Genomic DNA, 19,763 nt, shown 5'->3' on the forward strand with positions numbered 1-19,763 from the left:
TTCTGTAATTATTTGTTATAATTTAATTAATCATTTAATTAATATAAAGGACCCTAGTGTTGAGGCAAATATATAGTAATATTTGCATTATATTTATAGTAATATTTGTTTAAATCAAAGTCTGTACATGTTTTAACACATTTTTACATGTTTCAGTAAATAAAATAATTGATTTTTGTTCAACGAATATACTGTCATTAAAACACTACGCAGAAGAAAAATGATATTTTAGCAAGTAAATATTCTGGCAGATTCTTTCATTGAAGGAGATCCCATAATAGTTGATTATATCTTTACTGTGGTTATAATAAATATATTTTATTAAATGCTGCTATATTTGATAACGTCAGAAACTGAAGCTGATTTCAGTCTCATGAGGAATTGATTTTATTCATGATTCATAAAGCATTCAGACATTTCACACATTCATCATCAAATAAAATATGATCTCAAGAGGATTTGACATTGTGTTTTATTACAAACAATAGAGAAAAATCACATGAATGACAAGATATAAGCCTGATTTTGATAGTAATAATACAAGACTGATTTTAATCAGCACAGAGTTTGAGAAAAGCACATAAACAGATCATCACTCACTGATCTGACTGTCTATGTGAGGATTCTTTACACACATTTATTCTGATTCATGTTCATATTAATGTCATGAAGAGAAAAGAAGAGACTCTGTGACATCTCGCTGTCACTGATTCATCATGCAGCTCAAAGCATTATGGGTAGAATCTCTCGTTAATCTATTCTGATTCATCAACACAGTTTCACTGATGATCCAGGATAATAAACACTAATCCCAGGATAGAGCGGCTGAGTGAATGTGGTCTGTTCTGTGTGGATGAGTCTCATTGTGTCAGAGATGCTGTAGAAGGAGAGAGTTCCTGCACTGTGATCCGCATACACTCCTGTTCTTCTGATATCATCATCATCATACAATCCTATTCTCCTGATACAATCATTATACACTCTACTGATATAATCATCATACGCTTCTGTTCTACCGCTGATGTAATCATCATCATCATCATCATCATCATCATCATACACTTCTGTTCTACTGCTGATGTAATAATCATCATCATCATCATCATCATCCTCATCATCATCATCATCATCATCATCATATACTCCTGTTCTACTGCTGATGGGCTTCACAGGGAGATCAGTCTGTATGTCATTGTGCCAGAATGAGTATCTGTAGGGACAGCAGAACAAACTCCAGGACTGATCATTACATCCAAACATACACTCATCACCCCGTCCCTTCCTGCGGATGCTCTTATATGACACTGATATAAACACACCATCATCTCCACTCCACTCAATCTCCCAGTAACAGCGTCCACACACACTCTCTCTACACAACACCTGATAATACACATTAAATCTGTCTGGATGATCAGGATACGGCTGAAGTGTGTCACAAGTAATCAATGTGTTGCTCTCAGAAAGACGGAGGCGTTTATTCACTGTGTTCAGATCCAGAGTGAACTGATGGGAATCTGATGGAGAGAAAACGCATCAGAATCAGGAGTCATGAAGAACACACAAACACATGACCTTTAGGAATCAACTGGAAGAATGAGCAAATCTATTAAGGAAAGCTTTTTATGAGTAAATGCTGTTTATGACAAAGTGTGAGAATGCACCATGGTTTACAGTGAATTTATAACAGCTAAGGGGGTTTTAGGCACTCTGCTTGGCATCGTGCCTAACAACGCCCCTTAGCTGTTATAAATTCACTGTAAACCACGGCTTCTTGGGGCTTATTGCTTTATTAATGCCCTTTTAGACACTGGGTCTTAACAAACTTTCCTTTTGGCATCTTTATTTTTAAGGACCTATATGGTTCGGTTCCAGAGATATTGGAATTTTAATATGGCTCCAGGAGTAAATCGTTAAAATGTACACATTTTCAGTGCTCAAAAACCAAATGTGGGTCAGTTTGCAAAAATATGATACTTCTCTTTTAAAGAGGAATGTCTGAAGAACAAATAATGTTGAAACTAGAGATGTATCTTGTTTCCTTCTGTCAGGACAACTGCATTGAACATACCTGTCTGAGTGCCATAAATATTATTTTTCCAAAGTTTGCATGCCTATAACTCAAGAAGTATTAAAGATATCGCAATATGATTTTAGATTCTAGTTGTTAATAAACTTTTCTTTTGTAATTTTAAATTTCAAGGCCCTGTATGGTGTAATCTCAGAGATATCAATATCTCAGTACAGCTCCATGTCCAAAATTAGTATCCTACCGATTTTCAATGGTCAAAAACCAAATGTGGTTTTGTGTTTATCTAGTCATCACTGTTGACAATGCAAATATGCATAACTAATAACAGTAACCCAGGGATTAGGATTGTACAGTGTGATACATCAGATTATGAATGACCAGGATTAACTGTTAACTCTAGGTATAGTATGAACAGTGTGAAATGTAAAATATGATTATCCAGGATTCCATTGGTTTAGAATTAACCAGTGTTAATTATTTATTACTGTTCTGGCTCTGCCTGTTTTAGCTTGTTTTTTGCACCCCCTACTGGTCATTTTGTATTCTACCGCTTGAATTTGTGTTATTCAGTTTCCGGGTTCAGAAGAATAGCGAGCGCAGCACATGGTAGCGAGGTTTTATGTTGTTGCATCATTCCATCATTAACGGCACTTAATGAGGCACTGCCTGTAAGTAAAGTGTGATTGTTATTGATTTATGTTATTCTGTATGTTCATCAAGGATTACATATGGAAATAGTCCTTTTCATAATACGTGAAATACATAGTTCTCTTTATATTATAAAATCTTTGAACTGCTTAAGCTCATATTAAGAGTTTATCTCCCAGTCATTTATGCTGTGTGGACGTTTTGCATAGTTATCTCATGTTGGATGGAATTGGACTCAACATTTTTCATGTGGCAGTTTATTTGTACAATCTCTTTGTTTGTTTTGCAGTTTTACACATTTTACTCAGTAAATCATCTGAACTGCAACTTCCTGGTGTCAAGTCCATTTATTGAGTAGAAGTGTTTAGCTTGCTGGATATGAAGCCAGTACAATTACTATCAGTGATTCTGCCAAATATGCCCTTTAGCAGTAGATAATACTTGATCTAAGACTATGCTTCATATTTTATAACAATAAAAAAGAAAAAGAAATTCTAATAATCGAGGAAAATCTTGGTTTGATGTGAATACAGTGTGTGGAGAAAGTAACCACACTTCCCTATGAGGCATGGGATTTGTTTCAAACACGTAACAATACTGCATATTTAAACTCTTAGTAGCTGCAGAAGCTGTTAAAATGAACAAAATCCCTTCTTCCAAATATCACAGAAACTGATTCAAATATAGAATCTTATGAATAGACTACAGAGAGCAAGGTAATGTGTCTCAACTTGACCATTTCAGTGCATATTTAGCACTCAGACAGGTATGTTCCATGCAAATATTTTGATAGAGGGAAACAAGATACAATTCTAATTTTAGCATTATTTCTTCTTCAGACATTGTTATTTAAATAAAATAAGAATCAGCCGCATACAAAGTGATCAAATCTGGTTTTCGACCACTGAAAATGGATATTATTCAACAATCTGGACATGGAGCCTCATTGAGATCCCCATATCTTTGGGATTGAATGATGTAGGGCCTTGAAATTTAAGATTCCAAAAGAAAAGTTTATTAACAACTAGAAACACCACTGAAAATGTGTACATTTTAACGATTTACTCCTGGAGCCATATTAAAATTCCACGATATAGGGCCTTAAAAATAAAGATGCCAAAAGGAAGGTTTCTTAAAACCCAATATCTAAAAGGGCATTAACATATCTTTAATACTTCTTGAGTTACAAGCATGCAAACTTTGGAGAAAAAAAACTTGAAAAGTGCTGTTTCCCCATTTTTGAATGGTCACCATTGGCACATAATGCAACAAAGATTGCTAAAGTCAACAGATTTTACTAACAGACCTACCAATCTCTGTGTAAAAGTAACATTATGATGCTGCCATCTTTCTGAAGTCATTTTTAACCCCCTGTAATTTGACTCTGAATCTCAGGTGCCATTTTGACCCCCCTCCACAAAATAGTGGATTACTCAGTAAATATTCATCCATGACATTTAATATTTTGGCTTTCATCACTATACATGTATATCTTTCTTCAGAAAAAATTATTAGCAAAATAAAAAATTTGAGCTGGGGAAGTTTTGAAAATGTTGAAATTTGGTTGATTTGACACGGAATGACCCAACTGTACAAGGCGATTGAAGGTATATGTCTACAAAGCATATCTTTATTCAGATTTCAGAATGAGCACTTTGTCATTTGTTATATATATGTTGAGGATCTTATCCGTCTGATGTTTATCATGTTCATCTGATGTTCACTAATTTAATGTATATGAACGTAGCTTTTTAATAAGCAGGGTAAATTCCCAACATTAAACAAATAATTGTTTACATGCCTAGGGTCTTTGCATTGTAACAATGTACAGGGATACTTCAGATTTAAAAACGCTGACTTGTTAGGTGATGTTTTCTCATTAATATCGTGCGGCTTCACTTTCATGACGTCATGAGCAATCCAGTTCTCTATTATAGATCAGTGGTCCACACCCACTCTCTACACAACACCTGATAATACATATCAAATCTGTCTGGATGATCAGGATACGAATGAGACTCTGTTTGTCACTTTTATGTTCTCCTCAGACAGAATGAGTTCAGTGTTTGCTGTGTTCTTGTGTTCAGTGGTCTGTTTTCTCTCACTGGATCCAAACAGAGACATTTATAACACAACAACTATCACTACAGCTGTGTGTGTGTGTGTGTGTGTGTGTAGACGTACATTTCTGTAGTCCTGCTGTAATCCTGGATTCTCCTCCATGATCCACACTAGAAAACACACAGAGACACATTGAGTCAGTAAACAAAAGGCTGTTGCTATACAGTTGCTAGGATAATTGGGGTGGTTTGTAAGTTGTTGCTATGTGGTTGCCAAGGTACACAAGTTGGTTGATAGGGTGTTGCTGTGCAGTTGCTAGGGTACATGGGGTGGTTAATCACAATACGATATGTATCCTGATATAGGACTGCACTGAATTACACCTCAGCAGAATTCAGTAAAACAGCTGTTTATGAAACACTGCATGTTCTATAGGGCCAGTGCTAACTGTAGGCAGAGCAGACTGCATTATGAAGGGCCTCCAGAACTGTATAACAATATATGTAATGGTGTATGTTTCATGTTAACATTGGGCACTCCCCATCAGGCATTTAGGTTACCTGAGAAGACATTTTTTACAGTATAATACACTGTCATTCAAAAGTCTGGGATCAGTAAAGTGTTTTAAAGGTGTTTCTTATGCTCATCAAGGCTGTATCTATTTGACAAAAAATACTAAATATTATTTCACAAAATAATATTGTGAAATATTATTGCAATTTAAAATAAAAGTTTTCTATTTTAATATAGTTTAAAATAGAATTTATTCCTGTGATCAAAGCTGAATTACTCTGCCAATAAAACAACATCCGTATCATGTTAATCCACTTAAAAGATATTTTCTGCAGAAAGAAGTTGAATACATGTTGGAAAATTACATCGCCGAGCCGAGTTCTAGCCTGTGGAGTTTGCTGTGCTTGCTGGTGAATAAATCAGATGGCATGTTTCGATTTTGCACTGACTACTGACGTGTAAATGCTGTCACAAAAACCAACTGTTATCCTTTGCCAAGTTTTGACGACTGCGTGGCTCATGTAGGTTCTGCAGTTTACATTTCAAAAGTCGACCTGTTAAAAGGTTATTGGCAGGTGCCACTAACTGAACGTGCTAAGTAGATTTCAGCTTTTCTTAATTATAGGGTGATGGCATTCAGGATGAAAAATGCCCCAAGCACTTTTCAGCAGCTCGTTAACACTGTGTTGGCTGGTGTGTCCGGTTGCGAAGCATGCTTAGATGATGTGGTTTTGTACAGCTCCTCATGGCCTGAACACATGAGTTTACTTCGTCAAGTTTTCAACTGGGTGGCTGATGCTAAGCTTACTGTTAACTTGGCTAAATGTGAGTTTGGTAAAGCTACCATTGTGTGTTTGGGAAAAGTTATTGGCAGAGGTCAAGTGCGCCCAGTCGCTGCAAAGGTTACGGCCATTTTTGACTTTCCACCTCCAAGTGACGTTTTTTAGGAATGGTGGGTTATTATCACACATTTTGTAAGAATTTCGCCACTGTAGTCTCTCCTCTTACCGACCTCCTAAGTCCTAAAATTCAGTTTGAGTGTTGTGATGCATGTCAGTGCACATTTGAGAATATTAAGTCCTTGTTGATTTCAGCACCAGTGTTGGCTGCAGCTGACCATTCAAAACAGTTTAGTCTTGCAGTAGATGCTAGTGATGTTGGTGCGGGAGCTGTCCTCCAGCAGAGGGGTGCTGATGATGTGGAACACCCTGTTATTTTTTTAAGAAGTTTACTTCCGTGCAGCAAAAGTATTCTACTATTGAAAAGGAGGATTTAGCGTTGGTTCTTGCTATTCAACATATTGAGGTGTACTTGTCTAGCGTCATCCGATTGCTGTGTACTGCGTTCATAACCCGCTTACCTTTTTGAATTCTATGCGCAACTTTAATCAGCGTCTCATGCGCTGGAGTTTATATTTGCAGCAATAATAAGTTTATATTTATATTTGTTTTTGGGAAAGTGTCTTTTAAAGGGGTCATCGGAAGCAAAATTTGTTTGAACATAAATGTGTGTTGGAAGTGTGTGTACACATCTATCCTATAATTATAAATTATAATATTTTTTAAATCCCTATTTTTTAAATCCCCTTTCTCAAATCAGGCTGTTCTGAGACTCCTGTCAGAATGACGTAGTTCTGCACAGGCCCCTCCCATGATAGTTGATTGACACGGCCGACTTACCTTAGACCCGCCCTGAGTGAGCTGAGAGCTGTCCGCCATTGTGTCGACTCCGTTGAGGGGAAGACAAGAATGTCTCCGATTAAGCGATTGAGGTGTTTTGTTGTTGGATGTAGTAATGAATATAGCAGTCGTCATTTACTCCCGAGATCTGAGCTGATCTGGGATCCCTGATCTGCCTAAATGCGCTTATGTTCGCTCGAATCATTCATGATCCAGCTTCATCTACAGAAGAAGTGAGTAAGGTTTTTTTATGAATCTTTGCAAATCGCCTTTTCTAATATGTGCTAGTTAGCTAGTTTCACGGCTGAAGATCAGTCTGCTCATCACCGCACGGAAGAGAGGGGCGGGGTCAGCAGAGCTCATTAGTATTTAAAGCAACATGGACTCGAATGGCGTGCTGAAAACAGCTGATTTTGACAGGTTTAAAAAGGTGTTTTTTACATAACCATTGAGAAACTTTAACCAAAGTATGTTATAGACTTTTAATTAAGACCATAAAGAATCATATCAACTTGTGCAAAATGGGCATCCGATGACCCCTTTAATAGCTTATTTCTCTTATGGTGACGGTTCACTTTTGGGGGATGAAGGCATTTCATGTGCCTGTATTTTTGTTATTATTTTTCTGCCCTCTAGGGGCTGAAAACCTGTGTTACCTGTGTTTTTGACTGAGCAGATTTCCCACAGCTGTAGACCATAAGCACGTGCTTAAAAGAAGCCACGCTGCTGCACTTGAGTGGCGGGACTTGAGCAGCCGTCCAGATGTGGAGTTGCGCTCTCCTTTCTATTTTTTGTTCTCCTGACTAATTTCTCCTATTCATTGTTTATATTTTGTGTTATTTTCAATAAATTCCCCTATTAGACCGAGCCTTAGTGTTATCCCTGTTTTGTGTTATGGCAGTGGCTGTAACACAGTATCTAAATGAAATCTACAAATTTTTACTGATTTACTATTGAATTACTATTGCATTGCGTAAGGATTTTAATTATATTTACTCAATTTTTAGCAACTTTCAGACCTTTTTGGCGGCTTTTTTCCCATAACAGCTACATACTGACAAACCTAGAGACTTTTTTGAAAAAACCTTAGCTATCGTTCAGTTGGAAGATGTCTCCAGTACTGCCCCGCGAGCGCGAGGTCTGACTCTCCCGGCGTAGTGTCGCCTCTCTCGGCATCTGTTCTGTGCAGTGAGCGGCAGAGAAGCAGCGCATTCAGTTGGCCGTAACGCAGCAAAATCGTCAATAAATCATTTACAAAACAGCGTTTCCAAACACCTGTCGCTTACTGACTGTTTGGACTTTTAAATATGAACATAATTCGTCTGTTAATATGCGCATAGTTTGTTACTCAGACGCAGGCAGTGCGCTGAATCAGACAAAACAGTAGCCTAGCTAATATAGCAAAATTGAAAAATTTGGGAGTTGAAAAAAGGCCTCCTGTAGCGAATCGATGCGTTTTTGTAAGAAAAATATCCATATTTAAACTTTTCTCTCACTTCTGCTGACTGTCATACGTGCAAGCCATTCGCGATGAACACGGAAGCGTATGGAGTTTCTTTTGTGTCTTTTTTTATTCAATCAAACATGCTATGTTTGAGAGCAAAACGAATTATTTTGTAATTAAAAAATAAAAGATTGCAAAAAAAAAGTCTTCTTAAGGCTCAAAATGAAAGAAATTGAAAACTAAATAATTTGCAGTGCGTGTAAATCTTTGAAAAATCTTATTTTTCTTTGTGCACTTCAAACACTTCATCACAAAACCACAAATGTTGCTCTTTTCTGCCGTCTTTTTTTGCGGGTCTAAAACTTTTGTTTGAGTTTAAAAGTTTTGCTTGCAGTGAAGCTGTATCTCAGTGGGCGGTCTCTACCCACCAGGATGAAAGGCCCTTTTCTATTGGTCACTCTTGATTGAAGTTCCAGGTTGACCACACCCACTACGTGTCGTATAATGGCGAGCAACAGGTCGTTTACTGGGTAAGATAATTAATTTAACATTTTAAACTCAGTGACAAGTGAACTTGATTATTCTCTCTTCTCATGCTCCCCCATCTAAATATGTAACGCCCATCTGAATAGATTTGATTAGCCAACAGTATAGCTAGCTGCCAGAGCCCCCAATAGTAAAGCGTCAGGCCAATATTTTCAGAGATTATAGATTATTATAGCTCCAGTGAAGTCAGGTGGGTAACGCACATCAAATCACTAGCCCATTTTGCGGGTTGTGATTCATAAATTATGACCGTATGCACAATCAAGTCTATTCTCGGCACCCAACAGCTGTTCAAAATCATGCCGCGCCACGTACAGTTTGCCATTCAAAGTTTTCTAAAATACCACGATTTGGGACCGATGTCTGTACATTCTGACTTCACCCTAGTCTGCAAGACTGTTTATTGTGCATTTTAATAACAGGTTTGTTTTATACTATCTTTAAGACCTGGGGGCTGTTTCATAAAAGACGCTAAGAAAAGCGGGGATTAAAGTCCATGTTACGGTATGTGTGTAGGTGTCCAAGGATTGGGAGGAGGCGACGAATACAAAAAGGCTCTTTAATGAAGATACTTAGAAAACGGAATACTATTACAGAAACATAACCTTGATACAACTTAACATAAGCATAACATTGATAATCACGGACAAACACAGAGGGAGAACTCAGGACTTTTAAAGGACCAGGAACAAAAGAGCAAACAACATAATCCAACTCAGGTGGAGACAATCAAATGATAATTAACTAATTGATGACAGGAACTAAACCAAATAAGGAAGACGAGGGCTAGGACAGACAGACATGTAACAGTATCTCCCCCTCCCGGTAGGCGCGTCCCGCGCCGTAACAATACCAATGGGGAGGGGGGGTGGGCGTCCTGGATGCCGGAGCTGGACGGAGACACAGGGCACAGAGGCATCCAGGGCGGATCAGGAGGTTCCGGCGGCCATGGCGGGTCAGGGGACTCCGAGGGCCATGGCGGATCAGGGGACTCTGGCGGCCTTGGAGGATCAGGGGACTCCGGCGGCCATGGCGGATCAGGGGATTCCGGCGGCCTTGGAGGATCAGGGGATTCCGGCGGCCTTGGAGGATCAGGGGATTCCGGCGGCCTTGGAGGATCAGGGGATTCCGGCGGCCTTGGAGGATTTGCCTCCGATACCTCGGCCCCTGCCCCCGCCTCGGTCTCTACGGCGAGCCCTACTACCCCCAAAAATTTTCTTGGGGAAGTTCACGGTGTTGTAGGGCAGATAATCAGGGGTAGCGGACTCCTGCAGCACGGACTCTTGGGGGCGCGCGGATACTTGGGGGCGCTCGGACAGCACGGACACTTGGGGGCGCTCAGGACGGCGCTCTTGCAGGGCGGGTTCAGGACGGCGCTCTTGCAGCGCGGGTTCAGGGAGGAGCCTTCTTGGTGCAGGCACTGGACGGCGCTCTTGCAGCGCGGACTCTGGGAGGCGCTCTTGCAGCGAGGTGACAGGGAGGCGCTCTTGCAGCGAGGTGACAGGGAGGCGCCTTCTTGGCGCAGGCACAGGGATGCGCTCTTGCAGCGCGGATTCAGGGAGGCGCTCTTGCAGCGCGGAGACAGGGAGGTGCCCTCTTGGTGCAGGCACTGGACGGCGCTCTTGCAGCGCGGATTCTAGGAGGCGCTCTTGCAGCGCGGTGACAGGGAGGCACCTTCTTGGCGCAGGCACAGGGATGCGCTCTTGCAGCCTTGATTCTGGGAGGCGCTCTTGCAGCTGGTGACAGGGAGGCGCCTTCTTGGCGCAGGCACAGGGATGTGCTCTTGCAGCCAGATTCAGGAGGCGCTCTTGCAGCCTTGATTCAGGAGGCGCTCTTGCAGCGCTGATTCAGGAGGCGCTCTTGCAGCGCTGATTCAGGAGGCGCTCTTGCAGCTGGTGACAGGGAGGCGCTCTTGCAGCGCGGTGACAGGAGGCGCTCTTGCAGCGCGGTGACAGGGCGCCTTCTTGGCGCAGGCACAGGATGCGCTCTTGCAGCGCTGGATTCAGGAGGCGCTCTTGCAGCGCGGAGACAGGGAGGTGCCCTCTTGGTGCAGGCACTGGGCGGCGCTCTTGCAGCGCCGGACTCTGGGAGGCGCTCTTGCAGCGCGGAGCTGGACGGGACCAGCGGAGGCGAAGGTGGGCTGGGCAGGACCAGCGGAGGCGAAGGTGGGCTGGACGGGACCAGCGGAGGCGGTGGCCTCTTGCGAGGCGGGCATTGGTGGGTATGTCATCCCTCATACTCCACCAATACACCGCAGGGGACGTAAACTTCTTTCGGTGGGTTGACCACACTCTTTGACGGCGGGTTGGCCGCACTCTCTGGCGGTGGGTTGGCCGCACTCTCTGGCGGGCTTGGCAACCTAACTGGCCTGACATTCTTCCAGCGGGCCGGGACCAGTATCAGATGGCGGCGGCCCGGAATCAACGGCGGCAGGCTGGTGTGGGCGGCGAGCTCCATCTTCGGTATTTGGTCCGTGATTCTGTTACGGTATGTGTGTAGGTGTCCAAAGATTGGGAGGAGGCGACGAATACAAAAAGGCTCTTTAATGAAGATACTTAGAAAACGGAATACTATTACAGAAACATAACCTTGATACAACTTAACATAAGCATAACATTGATAGTCACGGACAAACACAGAGGGAGAACTCAGGACTTTTAAAGGACCAGGAACAAAAGAGCAAACAACATAATCCAACTCAGGTGGAGACAATCAAATGATAATTAACTAATTGATGACAGGAACTAAACCAAATAAGGAAGACGAGGGCTAGGACAGACAGACATGTAACAGTCCAAAACCTGACTAGAAATAACCTAACAAATAAATCGGGACTAAAGCGGTTTCATAAAGGACAATTTAAGTTCACACAATCTCACTAATTCGATCCAGGTTCAATGAGTCAAGATAATTTGATGTGCATGATTATTCTTAAGCAGCCCTTAATGTCGATCATGGATCAAATCGAACCACCACGGCAAACAGCGAATATATTTGTGCTGTTTAATGTATTTGAGACTTGTGTTTTCCGCTTAGTGCATAACTGACACGTCACAGGTGTACACTGACAATTGCAAAACATTACTTCAATAGTAATGACTGATATTCAGGAATGGTCAGCCAGTACCACTGTAGCCTTGCAGAGACTTTGCTTTGAAGTCCTTTTAATTAACTAACTTCCACATTTCAATATGCCCCTGACTTATAAGGGCTGTTTTTATTTGTGACTACTCCCAACAGCCTAGAATTTTATCAGTAGAACATCACATTTTTCTTTTATGTTTGCAGGAAGAAGATTTGGTGTTGATAGAGGAAGCAACATCTTCAAGAAAACCTTAGACCTGATGGAGAAAGGTAATGGTAATAGTGACTCACATTAAAAAACTTAAAAGGAACCGTGCTCTGATTTGCATCATATCTCATGGTAACCTACCTGACTATGTTCATTACGCTGGTTCAAAATAGTACACTGCAAAGGTCATAAAAATATCATATGAATTGAATATACATATATATACATATATACACACAGAAAATTACAGGCTGTTTTTTAAAATTCAATGACCTGTTATATGTCAAAAGATCAAGGGAATTTTGGTTTCTCAGTTCATGACCCCTTTAACTGTAAATTTGATTATCCACAATGTACTATAAAAAAAACAGCATGTTCTATATACAGTACAGCACGTTCTATAAAGAAATATTACTAAAACAACACAGTTGGAGCTGTTTTCTTGGTAGTGTTTGTTTACCATTTACATGCGAATGTTGTGCACCTCCCCATGTTAACAAACTTCAAGACTATCAAGTTTATAAATTACTAACTTCTAAAAATATGTAGCTCAACAAACACTTCCAGTGTGAATAGATCTCACGAGTCTACCGCTGCAGTGACGATGTAGTTAGGTTGATGAGAAGCTGACACAAAGCTGACAATGATAATGGATCAAACTATAAACTAGGGATAAAAATTGATAAATTATAAACGGATAATTTATGATAATGGAAAAACTATTCATCAGCATGCATTAACTAATCCCATGTTGTAGCAAATAAAAAAAGACCAAATCATTGGCTGGTGCGAGCAACTGAGAAAATGAAAAGATGGAAAGGGTGTGACGTGGCCAAGTGTGGTGTCCCATACTCAGAATTTGTGCTCAGCATTACACTCATCAAAGTGCACTCACACAGCAGTGAATCTTGAACACACATTATTGTGTGGAAGAGAGCAGTGGTCATTCACTCCCCCCAACTACAATTCCTGCCGGTACTGAGACTTGAACCTGCGACTCTAACCATTAGGCCACAACTGCCTCACAAAGTGAAATTTAGTAGCACCAGCATGACCAGTGGAAAGAATGAGTCTAGGGCCCTGTTTATGCTTGAAATAACATACTTAACTTACTTGAGTTTGTCCAGTGAGCAGTTTGGATTCTCCAGTTTTTCAGAGAGCAGCTTCACTCCTGAATCTCCTGGGTTATTGTAGCTCAGATCCAGCTCTCTCAGGTGTGAGGGGTTTGAACTCAGAGCTGAAGACACATAACCACAGCCTTCCTCTGTCACCATACAGCCAGACAACCTACAACAGTCCACATCACATTAGTAGTACAATCAGACAATCCAACGTCTTATAGATCCACGAAGAAAGGCACATGGCATATCTGCAGTTTCTTTTCAATTATCAGAAATATTCTTATTTGACTCACAATTTCATGCAAGACATCGGTTGAGGGTCACTGATATAACCCATTTTTATGAGGCAAATTTAAAAAAAAAAATCATACTTTAAAGGGAATAGCACGATTTCCAACATGTGGTTTGATTGTAGCTTTTGGTATTGTAGTTGTAAAATGCATTTTTTAATGAAAATCATCACTGGTGTTTCTACTCACGTGAACACCACTGATAACCTTGTGTGAATAAGTTAATACACATGTTATGATTAACTTAACCCTCTGGTGTTTTGGGGGGCTGGAGAAGTTTTGACATGCCCTGACATTTGTGCTTTTTTCAGTTGCTTATAAATATATAAATGGCTAAAGTCTAATAACACTGTAAACAGCACAAACTGGGCTACAGTAATATGTTAGCAGCATTTATGTACATGATTGTGTTTTTGAGAAAGAAACGTTTATGCGTGGTTAGTGAAAAACTACAATTTTGAAGTCACTGAAATAAGGCCATAAAACACAAACAGAACATTTGTTCACAAGACTTTTGAGAACTGGATCTTGTACCCTAGTGTTTTTGCTTCAAAGTGATATGAAAATCATCTTGTTTACTTGCTCACAGAAAACAATATATTGATTTAAATTTTCTAAGACAATTTTTGAGTAGAAAGGGTCTATGCGAGAAGGTGTCAACCTTCACATTCACACCTGAGAAGACAAAGGCCTGCATAATGAGCTGCATAATGAGCTTCATAATGAGCCATTCAAGCAGGTATTTGACTGAGAGGGAAGAGTTACAAGAAAGATTATGAGGACAAAATAAATGTATATATTTTTTGTTTGTAGTTTATTAAGAATATATTTAGCTATCACACAAAATAACTTGAGATTCACTTGTGAGTGCAGTTAAACAGTTTATTAGGAACAATCAAAGCTGTCTTTCAAAGCTGACTTTTTAGCATCATTACTCCAGTCACATGATCCTTCAGAAATCATTCTAATATTCTGATTTGCTGCTCAAAAAACATTATAATTATTATTATTATTATTATTATTATGTTGAAAAGAGCTGAGGTTTTGCAGGTTTTTTTGATGAAAAGAAAGTTCAGAAGAACAGCATCGTTTGTAGCATGATAAATGTCTTTATCATCACTTGTGTGCTAAATAAGAGTTTTAATTTCTATATATACTGACTCCAAGCTTTTGAATGGTATAGTGTATATTGTTACACTTGGAGTAAGACTGGAGTAATGATGCTGAAAATGTAGCTTTGATCACAGGAATAAATTACATTTTAAAATATATTCAAATAGAAAACAGTTATTTTAAATAGTAAAAATATTTCACAATATTACTGCTTTAGCAAATACAACTTTATGTATTTTGGATCGAATAAATGCAGGCTTGGTGAGCAGAAGAGAATTCTTTACAAAAACATTAAAAATCTTACTGTTCAAAAGGTTTGGACTGGTAGTGTGTCATTCCTGCAACAGATTCTGTCCAACAAGTGAAACAAGTAAATCATACCTGATATTTACGTGTTTTATTTAAGTGTTTCTGCTTCTTTCCATGCTTCTTTCCAAACTACATTATTAACATTATTGGGATGTTAACTGATACTAGTACTAATTTGTAGAAAAAAAAGAACACAATTACCACATAGCACACATTTTACCATACAGTAACTAAAACAAATTAACATCTGTAACATCTGTAAAATAGTGAATGCACACCTAATGTATAAGATTCTGAATGGAATTGAAAACTGAATAATATACCTGTGTCCCCTTCCTGTGCGAGATGCAGGTGAAGGCGAGAGTGGTGTATTCAAAGTCCTAAAAAAGTGTTGTAAACCACTGTTAGCATTTATTTTTTCACAGTACATTAGTATATGCGTACTTCATGAGAAAACAGAATGCCAATAACAAAGAAACTATATTTTAACACTATCAACCACAAATAATATTACCATACACGCATGGGAAAATACTATAGTAATATAACTAGGGTAGCAACTAGGGTATATTATATTACAATACGATGCAGTTTTCTGTAGTAAAAAATACTATAAATACTATATTATACAGTATAATACACTTTACTTTAGTATGGTTAAAAAACACTATAGCATTTACTATACATTACTTACTTATTGTATTATCCCAACCACAAATAATATTATCATATAGTCATAATAGAAGTACAATTACTATACACTATATTGTGCACTTACTGATTGTGATTTTCCAGCGAACTCATAACTGAACGACACTTGCGTGCCTTTCTTGTGCAAGAAGCCGGTGATGCAGCCACAGTCCTAAACGAAAATTGAAACTTGTTAGCAATTACCAGAAGATGCGTAACTGATAATAAATTGCATCACTGATAAGAATGGACGCGCGTATCGATTGGCCACTTACCAGTGACATTTACACCTAGGACAATCGAGAACGCATAAATGGCCGGGTATAACGCATTCAAAACATTTACCACATCAGATATTCGTGAACAATTTCACCATTTGGAAAAACATAGTCTAAACAATCCAAAATGTAAAATAAATAAATACATAAAACCATGGTTAATTTTTTAAAGAGATATCTATTGTATTTATGTTTATATCGGCGTATAGCATTACATATATTTTATTGTATATATCATCATTATATATAGTTATACAGTGTACACTCATATTACTTTTATTGTTTTATATAGAGCATGAAAACATCATCGTGCCGTAAGAAATTAAAATACAATGAATTGCCTTTCATATTCAAAATGTTTTACTTGATTTCAAACATTGTAGTCAGGAATTATAGTTTGGGAAAAACCCAACTATGATAGCCTAGTATGTATGATTTTATAGTAGCCTATGATATGATTCTGCAGCCATAGATGCACGCATGCTTTGTACTATAAAATGGGTTCAAGTTTATGTCACAATAACACGTTAACTAATGCAAAAAAGAAACATTACTTACTCATCAGACTGATGTCCTCTTCGGGATGAAATTTTATTCTTCTTTTGAGGGAAATCCTGCCTTTACTTAGCGCGTCTTCTTCCAGAAACGAACAGTAGCCGCGATGAATGATCTCCTCACTCTTTGTTTGTGTTGGGCGTTTGCACGTGTGCACGTCCCACGTGGATATTTACATATGAACTGCGCGAGCAACGAGGGGGCGGGATCGCATTAGAGATAATGAGTTAGACGGGAAAGACTGAACATCGTATTGGTTTCATACGGATTACTTCATCACAGAATGTTTGTTTTCGATAAGACTTACTTCATTTAGAAGTAACACTTCAAGCTTTCTGTAGATATAACTCCCATGTCTGTGTGCTGAGTATTTGCTGAGTTACAGTTCATTTTAGTGACACGTTTCTAAAAGCAGTTCGCAGAGACGCAGAAGACAGAGAGCTGTTTGTTTTCTTTATTCTTCAAAAGCACAAAGTTTAGTTGTTATTATGAGTGAGTGTATACAAATAAAAGTAGACCCCTTACAGATTCAAATGGTGTATTGCTCTTATCTGCCACAAAACGCGTATCCGCGTTTGTCGACCCCAGAGGGTTAATAACATTCTCTTTGTCACTGTTTTTATTATTTTTGTTGATGGAATCAGATTTTTGCCAAAGGTTTCATACCCTTTCAATAACATAGAGAAAATATAAATTGAGCATTAAACAATAATAAAATTTCAGGAAAAAAAGTGCCAATTTCCAAATACACTGCATCCTTCGCTAACTGTTTTCTCATTTTTATTTATTTTGATCAAAAACCATTTACCTCAGTATCTGCAGCTGACAGTGTGGACTCTTCAGTCCATCAGAAAGCAGCTTCACTCCAGAATCCTGCAGGTCATTGTTACTCAGATCCAGCTCTCTCAGGACAGAGTTTGAGGATTGTAAAACTGATGACAAACTCTCACAAGACTGAGCAGTGAGATTACATATGGAAAATCTGAACAAGAAAACCAAAAGTGATTATGTACAAAATAAGTCTTAGCAGTGTGATTTTTAATTATTAATGTGATGCAAAAAAAAAAAAAAAAGGAAAGTATTTGAAACTCAAACCTCAGTATCCCCAGCTGACAGTTTGGACTCTTCAGTCCATCAGAAAGCAGCTTCACTCCTGAATCCTGCAGGTCATTGTTACTCAAATCAAGCTCTCTCAGGATGGAGTTTGAGGACTGAAGAGCTGAAGACAAACTCTCACAGGACTGAGCAGTGAGATTACACCCACATAGCCTGTGTAAAGAACAAAACAAACAGTGATATTAACATGATATTGAAACCTTTGATTGTAGTGATACAGCTGAAGTAAATTCAGTAATCAGTGAATACATCTGATGGTGTTATCTTTAAGAAAGAACTTAAGGCTATAAAAAGTATATGGCTTCTTTCAAATTAAATGTATGTTTCAGTAATCCAGCTCTTCATAAAACACTTGTCATAATGAGGCAGGGAGGGAATAGTGGATCCAGTTGCAGCAATTTTGCATTTATGTACGCTATGAACAAAACAGATTATCCAAAAGGGTCCAAATATGAAGAAGGATAAAAACACAACTCAGCAAGCAAACACGCATAGACAATAACTGATCATAAATAATCACACAAACAGATTTTGCTTCCATAATGTGATAATTTTTCAAATTATAATTTTTTTTTTGTAAAACAAGATATTAAATGAGGAAAAAAGAGTGGGACCAAAAGGGGGGATTTTTGCTTAGTGTGAAGAATATTTTAAAAATCTAAAGAACCTCTGTGGAATGAAAAGGTTCTATGGATGTTAAAGATTCTTAAAGGAACCATCAAAGCAAATGAAGATTCTTTATTTTTAAGAATGTGCTCTTCTACTAAAACACCAATGGAATCACTTCTGAGGAGGCTTTTTTACTAGCATGTGGTGAATGAGGTCCAAATCTATTACATTATTATTAATAAAGCTATTATTATGATTTCAGAATATGTGGAATATAGTGCACACTTTATAGCACAATTTTGTCACTTTATACACTACCGTTCAAAAGTTTGGGGGTGAGATTTTATGTTTTTTAAATAAGTGTCTTATGCAAAAATACAGTAAACACAGTAATATTGTGAAATGATATTCTATATTAATGTTATCTTATGTTCTCCAAAGCTGCATTTTTTTTATTAAAAAATTATTGTTGTTAATATTAATATTATGATTTATTTTTTATTTTTTTGCTTTCTTCGATTGCTCTTTCAGTATGTTCGCGGGCCTGCTGCTCCTCTACTATCATGAGGAGATAAGCTATCTTGTCTTCTTGTAAGATTCAGAATCGACTTGATTAAAGGGGTGGTTGATTGCGATTTCTCTTTTTTAAAGTTAGTTAGTGTGTAATGCTGCTGTTTGAGCATAAACAATATCTGCAAAGTTACGACACTGAAAGTTCAATGCAAACGGAGATATCATCTTTTAAAATTCTGGCAGTTTAATGCCTACAAAAAACGACTGGTAAGGGACTACAACGAGTTACTTCCTGGGTCTGTGACGTCACGAACCCAGATAAACCCCACCCTAGGGAACATGTAACAAAGGGGGCGAGGGCATGCTGCGCTGCTTTAGAGAAGAGGAAGAGAAAACTAGGGGTGCACGTAAAAATCTATTCATCTATGAATCACGATTCTGTCTTCTAACGATTCTAATGGATTCACAAGTTTCAAAATCAATGTTCTAAAGCAGAGGTTCTCAATCCTGTTTCTCGTGTCGCCCTGCTCTGCATCACTCTCTCTCTCTCTCTCATTCAAATCATCAGCTCAGTGAATACACTTTTCACATAGCTATAAGAGGCATTATACATGGACGTGTGTGCAGTTGCCATACTGTATTAAAGCTTTAATCAGAATAAAACCGTATATTAAAAGCTAACATAGTAGCATTTACAAATAACAGCGTATCTAAAAGTATGAGACAACAAAAAAAAAAAAAAAACTTAGGCCTACCATTAAAAGAAGTGCTTGCACATGTTCTGCGCGATCCTCTTCACTAATGTCCTCTGCGTCTCAATCGGGCTCAAATTGATAAGCAATATTGACGACATCATCGTTTACAATACATCCAGAGTACATGCCGCTGAATCGAGGGTAGGACGTTTAGACGCGCACTAGAGGCGGTTTAGCCAATCATAACACAGTGGGAAAG

The 19,763-nt window shown here is 38.8% G+C and overlaps 2 protein-coding genes across 3 annotated transcripts in view; one reads left to right on the forward strand and one right to left on the reverse strand.

Moving 5' to 3' along the window:
• Positions 1 to 19,763, forward strand: part of LOC131538364 (protein NLRC3-like) — a 230,206-nt gene that overhangs the window by 188,559 nt on the left and 21,884 nt on the right. The gene's annotated exons all lie outside the window — the stretch shown is intronic.
• On the reverse strand, positions 466 to 17,512 carry LOC131538391 (tripartite motif-containing protein 14-like). 2 transcript variants are annotated; one of them, XM_058772256.1, is made up of 7 exons: positions 16,575 to 17,512; positions 15,827 to 15,910; positions 15,372 to 15,428; positions 15,044 to 15,089; positions 13,329 to 13,502; positions 4,865 to 4,911; positions 466 to 1,517 (listed from the first exon to the last, which is right to left on the reverse strand). In XM_058772256.1, exons 4-7 carry the CDS (start codon positions 15,073 to 15,075, stop codon positions 769 to 771), a joined length of 1,002 nt encoding a protein of 333 aa, XP_058628239.1. In that variant the 5' UTR covers positions 15,076 to 15,089; positions 15,372 to 15,428; positions 15,827 to 15,910; positions 16,575 to 17,512; the 3' UTR covers positions 466 to 768. The 2 variants fall into 2 exon arrangements, with proteins under 2 accessions (XP_058628239.1, XP_058628240.1); XM_058772257.1 differs by lacking the exons at positions 15,372 to 15,428; positions 15,827 to 15,910; positions 16,575 to 17,512 and having other exon boundaries at positions 15,044 to 15,302.

This window comes from Onychostoma macrolepis, chromosome 04 (assembly GCF_012432095.1).
Source record: "Onychostoma macrolepis isolate SWU-2019 chromosome 04, ASM1243209v1, whole genome shotgun sequence".
NCBI lineage: Eukaryota > Metazoa > Chordata > Actinopteri > Cypriniformes > Cyprinidae > Onychostoma > Onychostoma macrolepis.